The sequence below is a fragment of the Nerophis ophidion genome, linkage group LG24 (assembly GCF_033978795.1).
Source record: "Nerophis ophidion isolate RoL-2023_Sa linkage group LG24, RoL_Noph_v1.0, whole genome shotgun sequence".
NCBI classification, from domain to species: Eukaryota; Metazoa; Chordata; class Actinopteri; order Syngnathiformes; family Syngnathidae; genus Nerophis; species Nerophis ophidion.
This window is the reverse complement of record NC_084634.1, coordinates 9,247,909-9,255,831: the sequence shown is the minus strand read 5'-3', so window position 1 is coordinate 9,255,831 and position 7,923 is coordinate 9,247,909. Positions and strand designations below refer to the sequence as shown.

The 7,923-nt window shown below is 43.1% G+C and overlaps 1 protein-coding gene across 4 annotated transcripts in view; it reads left to right on the top strand.

Moving 5' to 3' along the window:
- The first annotated feature begins 492 nt into the window (after positions 1-492).
- The window catches only part of LOC133542262 (protein jagged-2-like), a 181,938-nt gene continuing 174,507 nt past the window's right edge, over positions 493-7,923 (top strand). For 3 of the 4 annotated variants that reach the window (XM_061886214.1, XM_061886213.1, XM_061886212.1), the window contains exons 1-2: positions 494-711; positions 5,457-5,768. In XM_061886214.1, coding sequence (XP_061742198.1) covers positions 643-711; positions 5,457-5,768 — 381 coding nt within the window. In that variant the 5' untranslated portion in view covers positions 494-642. Of the gene's footprint in view, positions 712-5,456; positions 5,769-7,923 lie in introns of all 4 variants that reach the window. The other variant, XM_061886211.1, reaches the window with a different exon arrangement.

Here is a 7,923-nt window from a genome sequence, read left to right as displayed (position 1 = left end):
ACGTCCTCCCTTCTGATTAGAGATGTTGTAAAGACATATTTAAGCGTGTGAGTCTGCACCTGCTTCCCCGCGAGCAAACATCTGCTGCGGCGCGTCAGCGACCACCTGTCCGTCTCCGTCCGGCCGCCCCGTCGGCCATCTTGTGTCTGGACGCTCCAGTCCCTTCTATATTGTGCTTCCATTCTTATTTTTCTTTGTTTGTCTTTGTCACTAAAGGTCACTTTTCTTGCCGTGTTCGATTCAAATCTCTATCAAAGTGAAGAAAATATCGCGAGGTTGAAGATTGTTGGCATTTTTTTCCCCTTCATGTTTAAATTGATATGAAGTCCTTTGGACGCCAACTTGAGCCGCAAATTCGCCCGTCCAGCAAGGCCCCGCCCCGCTTCTCTGATTGGTGGGCTCCCTTGGAGCTGCACTGCGATTGGCGCGCGCGCCTGCCCGTTACCAAGGCAGCGGCGGGCTCCTCCCCCGGCAGCAGAAACGCTCCTGTGCTTGCTTGCCCGCCGCAGTTGAGTGCGCGAAAGGCGCGGAGACGAGCGGAGCGTGCGCGTCAAGCCGTGGGTCCGCGGACCGTCCACTGACGTGGGGATTTGTTTCCTTTCCTCTCCCGCTCCGTGGTCACCTCGGCGGGCTGCAGGAGACATGTGGAAGACCGGCGGGAGCGCGCGGCGCGTAACCCTGCTGTGCGCGCTGCTGGCTCTGTGCGCGGAGGTGAGATCATGACGTCACAACCCAAGTTGGACTTTTTACTTGTTAAGACTTCAAAGTGCGTCAAACGCGCGGAGCTTCACCTGCCGGCAACTTCTTAGTGTGTTCATTGGGCTTTGGCGAGAGGTTCGAACCCCGAATGGCGTTGTTTGATTGGCTTACAGCGTCCCACGTAAAAATCTCTAAACGTGCCTTGGAAATGACCACCTCTGAGCTAAGTTCCACGGAACAAAACAATCTGTTCCAGTGACACACTGTGGTCATCATGGGAGACTTGGTCGTTGTTAGGGCCGGGAATATTTGGCCTAACACCATTCGGTCCAAATCCGATTCCCGGATGTATATACACTCACATATATATACATATATGTGTGTAAATCTATGTATATATATATGTTTGTTTACGTATATATATATATATATATGTGGGAAGTATCACAAGACTACTTCATCTCTACAGAACTGTTTCATGAGGGGTTCCCTCAATCATCAGGAAAATCTCCTAATGATTGAGGGAACCCCTCATGAAACAGTTCTGTAGAGATGAAGTAGTCTTGTGATTTTTCCCACACCTACATATTGCGCTCTACCACGGTATCGAGCACTATTCTCTGGATAATCCAATCAAGATATGTATATATATTTGGGCTGTGAATCTTTGGGTGTCCCACGATTCGATTCAATATCGATTCTTGGGGTCACGATTTGATAATATATCGATTTTTTTTCCGTTTGATTCGATTCTCGATTCAAAAACGATATTTTTCCGATTCAAAAGGATTCTGTATTCATTCAATACATAGGATTTCAGCAGGATCTACCCCAGTCTGCTGACATGCAAGCAGAGTAGTAGATTTAAAAAAAAAAAGCTTTTATAATTGTAAAGGACAATGTTCTATGAACTGATTGCAAAATTGTAAATTTGTTTTAACTATTAAACGAACCAAAAATATGACTTATTTTATCTTTGTGAAAACATTGGACACAGTGTGTTGTCAAGCTTATGAGATGTGATGCAAGTGTAAGCCACTGTGACACTATTGTTCTTTTTTTATTATTTTTATAAATGTCTAATGATAATGTCAATGAGGGATTTTTAATCACTGCTATGCTGAAATTATAACTAATATTGATACTGTTGTTGATAATCATTTTTGTTTCATTACTTTTGGTTTGTTCTTTGTTGTGTTTGTGTCTCCTCTCAATTGCTCTGTTTATTGCAGTTCTGAGTGTTGCTGGGTCAGGTTTGGTTTTGGAATTGGATTGCATTGTTATGGTATTGCTGTGTAGTGGTTTGATTATTAATAAAGATAAAAAAACTAAACAAAAAAAACACATTAAAAAAAAACAAACCCATTTAAAAAAAAAAAAAGAATCGATTCTGAATCGCACAATATGGAGGTGGGAACATGCAACATAAAGGTGGGAACATGCAACATAAAGGTGGGAACATGCAACATAAAGGTGGGAACATGCGACATAAAGGTGGGAACATGGAACATCGAGGTGGGAACATGCAACATAAAGGTGGGAACATGCGACATAAAGGTGGGAACATGCAACATAAAGGTGGGAACATGCGACATAAAGGTGGGAACATGGAACATCGAGGTGGGAACATGCAACATAAAGGTGGGAACATGCGACATAAAGGTGGGAACATGCGACATGGAGGTGGGAACATGCGACATGGAGGTGGGAACATGCGATATAAAGGTGGGAACATGCGACATGGAGGTGGGAACATGCGACATAAAGGTAGGAACATGCAACATAAAGGTGGGAACATGCGACATGGAGGTGGGAACATGCGATATAAAGGTGGGAACATGCGACATAAAGGTAGGAACATGCAACATAAAGGTGGGAACATGCGATATAAAGGTGGGAACATGCGACATAAAGGTGGGAACATGCGACATAAAGGTGGGAACATGGAACATCGAGGTGGGAACATGCAACATAAAGGTGGGAACATGCGACATAAAGGTGGGAACATGCGACATGGAGGTGGGAACATGTGACATGGAGGTGGGAACATGCGATATAAAGGTGGGAACATGCGACATGGAGGTGGGAACATGCGACATAAAGGTAGGAACATGCAACATAAAGGTGGGAACATGCGACATGGAGGTGGGAACATGCGATATAAAGGTGGGAACATGCGACATGGAGGTGGGAACATGCGACATAAAGGTAGGAACATGCAACATAAAGGTGGGAACATGCGACATAAAGGTGGGAACATGCGACATGGAGGTGGGAACATGTGATATAAAGGTGGGAACATGCGACATGGAGGTGGGAACATGCGACATAAAGGTAGGAACATGCAACATAAAGGTGGGAACATGCGACATAAAGGTGGGAACATGCAACATGGAGGTGGGAACATGCGATATAAAGGTGGGAACATGCGACATAAAGGTGAAAACATGCGACATTAAGGTGGGAACATGCGACAAAGGTGGGAACATGCAACATGGAGGTGGGAACATGCGATATAAAGGTGGGAACATGCGACATAAAGGTGAAAACATGCGACATTAAGGTGGGAACATGCGACATAAAGGTGAAAACATGCGAAATGAAGGCGGGTACATGCGACAAAGGTGGGAACATGCGACATAAAGGTGAAAACATGCGACATAAAGGTGGGAACATGCGACATAAAGGTGAAAATATGCAACATGAAGGAGGGAACATGCGACAAAGGTGGGAACATGCGACATAAAGGTGAAAACGTGCAACATAAAGGTGGGAACATGCGACAAAAAGGTGGGAACATGCGACATGGAGGTGGGAACATGCAACAAAGGTGGGAACATGCCACATAAAGGTGGGAACATGCCACATAAAGGTGGGAACATGCGACATGAAGGTGGGAACATGTGACGTAAAGGTGGGAACATGCGACGTGAAGGTGGGAACATGCGACATGAAGGTGGGAACATGCGACATGAAGGTGGGAACATGCGACATAAAGGTGGGATCATGCGTTACGAAGGTGGGAACATGCGACATAAAGGTGGGAACATGCGACATAAAGGTGGGAACATGCGACTTAAAGGTGGGAACATGCGACATAAAGGTGAAAACATGCAACATGAAGGTGGGAACATGCGACAATAAGGTGAAAACATGCAACATGGAGGTTGGAACATGCGACATAAAGGTGGGAACATGCGACATAAAGGTGGGAACATGCGACATAAAGGTGAAAACATGCGACATGGAGGTGGGAACATGCAACATAAAGGTGGGAACATGCGACAATAAGGTGAAAACATGCAACACGGAGGTTGGAACATGCGACATAAAGGTGGGAACATGCGACATAAAGGTGGGAACATGCGACATAAAGGTGAAAACATGCGACATGGAGGTGGGAACATGCAACATAAAGGTGGGAACATGCGACAATAAGGTGAAAACATGCAACACGGAGGTTGGAACATGCGACATAAAGGTGGGAACATGCGACATAAAGGTGAAAACATGCGACATGGAGGTGGGAACATGCGACATAAAGGTGAAAACATGCAACATGGAGGTTGGAACATGCGACATAAAGGTGGGAACATGCGACATAAAGGTGGGAACATGCGACATAAAGGTGAAAACATGCGACATGGAGGTGGGAACATGCAACATAAAGGTGGGAACATGCGACAATAAGGTGAAAACATGCAACACGGAGGTTGGAACATGCGACATAAAGGTGGGAACATGCGACATAAAGGTGGGAACATGCGACATAAAGGTCAAAACATGCGACATGGAGGTGGGAACATGCGACATAAAGGTGGGAACATGCGACAATAAGGTGAAAACATGCAACATGGAGGTTGGAACATGCGACATAAAGGTGAAAACATGCGACATAAAGGTGAAAACATTCAACATAAAGGTGGGAACATGCAATATAAAGGTGGGAACATGCGACATGAACGTATTCGATTTTCCCCTACACCCCTAATATATATATATATATATATATATATATAGGGGCTTCACGGTGGCAGAGGGGTTAGTGCGTCTGCCTCACAATACGAAGGTCCTGCAGTCCTGGGTTCAATCCCAGGCTCGGGATCTTTCTGTGTGGAGTTTGCATGTTCTCCCCCGTGAATGCGTGGGTTCCCTCCGGGTACTCCGGCTTCCTCCCACTTCCAAAGACATGCACCTGGGGATAGGTTGATTGGCAACACTAAATGGTCCCTAGTGTGTGAATGTGAGTGTGAATGTTGTCTGTCTATCTGTGTTGGCCCTGCGATGAGGTGGCGACTTGTCCAGGGTGTACCCCGCCTTCCGCCCGATTGTAGCTGAGATAGGCGCCAGCGCCCCCCCGCGACCTCAAAAGGGAATAAGCGGTAGAAATGGATGGATGGAGATATATATATAGGCTCGCATATACTGCATATACATAAATGTGTGTTTACATATTTGTATATGTACATATACACTCCCATATATGTGTGTTTACATCTATATATATATATATATATAGATATATATATATATATACACATATGTGTGTATATATATGTATATGTGTGTGTTTGCATATATGTGTATATATACACACATTTGTATACACATTCAGTATATATACACACAAGAACATATATATGTACATGTATGTATATATGTACATGAGCAGTGTTAAACTTTGTTTTAAAGCCACACTCTATTGTTTTTCTGCAAGTGTAAAAAGAAGTGACCCTCGTTCCCGTTCCCCCTCCCAGGTGTCGTGGTCCACAGGATACTTTGAGCTCCAGTTGCTGTCACTGGACAATCCCAAAGGTCAGCTGCAGAGCGGCGAATGCTGCGACCCGAGTCCCGGCGAGGACCCGGAGAGCTGCGGCGCGGACGAGTGCGACACGTACGTGCGCGTGTGCTTGAAGGAATACCAGACGGAGGTGAGCCCCAGCGGAGCGTGCACGTACGGCCGGGAGACCACCAAGGTGCTCGGCGGGAATACTTTTCAGTTCAAGGGCGGACAGAGCCGCGGTCAGGACGCCGGGAGGATCCTCATCCCTTTCCAGTTTGCGTGGCCGGTAAGCACTCTGCCCTCCTTGCCGTCTCTCAGGCTCTTTGAGAGATAACTCCTGTCTTCTGTGCAATGTTTTAACGTTCGATTCCCTCCAGAAAATGCCCTGAAAACATGTGAACGCTGACAGATGTGTTACATAACGGCCTATCATAGCAAGCCCTGCACGATGCAAACGCGCCCTATAGTGATGCAATGCCTGCATTTTTTTCGCCTCCAGGGGCCGAAGTGGATATGTGCCAATGGGCCGTGGGCCAAAAACCTCATTTTAAGTGTAAAGCAGCAAACATGAGTGAGGAGTTTAGACCCATAGAAACATATTTAAAGAGGTGGAGATCACCTCGTTTAATAGATTAATGACGCGGGCACCAGGTCGCCCGTAAGGACCAGATGAGTTGCCCGCTGGCCTGTTCTAAAAATAGCTCAAATCACAGCACTTACCAGTGAGCTGCCTCTATTTTTTAAATTGTAATTATTTACTAGCAAGCTGGTCTCGCTTTGATCGACATTTTTAATTCTAAGAGAGACAAAACTCAAATAGAATGTGAAAATCCAAGAAAATATTTTAAAGACTTGGTTTTCATTTGTTTAAATAAATTAATTTAGTCTGCGATGAGGTGGCGACTTGTCCAGGGTGTACCCCGCCTTCCGCCCGATTGTAGCTGAGATAGGCGCCAGCGCCCCCCGCCACCCCGAAAGGGAATAAGCGGTAGAAAATGGATGGATGGGAATTAATTTAGTTTTTTACTTTGCTTCTTCTGCGATGAGGTGGCGACTTGTCCAGGGTGTACCCCGCCTTCCGCCCGATTGTAGCTGAGATAGGCGCCAGCGCCCCCTGCGACCCCAAAAGGGAATAAGCGGTAAAAAATGGATGGATGGACTTTTCTTCTTATAACTTTCAGAAAGACAATTATAGAGAAAATATACCTTAAAAATGATTTTAGGATTTTTAAACACATATACCTTTTTACCTTTTAAATTCCTTCCTCTTCTTTCCTGACAATTTAAATCAATGTTCAAGTGTTTTTTTTTTTATTGTAAAGAATAATGAATACATTTTGATTTAATTCTTAATTTTAGCTTCTGTTTTTTCGACAAAGAATATTTGTGAAATATTTCTTCAAACTTATTATGAATAAAATTCCAAAAAATTATTCTGGCAAATCTAGAAAATCTGTAGAATCACATTTAAATCTTATTTCAAAGTGTTTTGAAATTATTTTGAAATTTTTGTTCTGGAATATCTAGAAGAAATAATGATTTGTCTTTGTTAGAAATATAGCTTGGTCCAATTTGTTATATATTATAACAAAGTGCAGATTGGATTTTGACCTATTTAAAACATGTCATCAAAATTCTAAAATTAATCTTAATCAGGAAAAATTACTAATGACGTTCTATAAAAATTTTTTTCAATTTTTTCAAAAAGATTCAAATTAGCTAGTTTTTCTCTTAATTTTTTTCGGTTGAATTTTGAATTTTAAAGAATCGAAATTGAAGATAAACTATGTTTCAAAATTGAATTTTCATTTTTTTTGGTGTTTTCTCCTCTTTTAAACCGTTCAATTAAGTGTTTTTTTCATCATTTATTCTCTGCAAAAAACCTTCCCGTAAAAGGAAAAAAAAATCTACGACGGAATGACAGACAGAAATACACAATTTTTTAATATATATATAGATTTATTTTTTAAAGGTAAATTGAGCAAATTGGCTATTTCTGGCAATTTATTTAAGTGTGTATCAAACTGGTAGCCCTTTGCATTAATCAGTACCCAATAAGTAGGTCTTGGTTTCAAAAAGGTTGGTGACCCCTGATTTATGGTTTGTTTTGCAGACATTCCTTATATGGTCGTGAGAGCTTGAGGCATGAAAATATGAGACTTGGCCAAATGACATGATTCAAATGTGGTCCCCCGACCCCTTGATCATTAATGCTGCCGATTCCAATACCGATCACCCATGAGTGATATCGGCTGATACCAATACCGATACTGGTCACATGTATACATGTTTCAATATATTTATTACGTATCACTATTGAGATTGTGAAACGTCAACGTATTTTCCGGACGTTAGAAACTTTACTCAACATTTTTGGAAGATGTTTTTCAGCACCCCCCGCAATCCCAAAAGGGACAAGCGGTAGAAAATGGATGAATGGA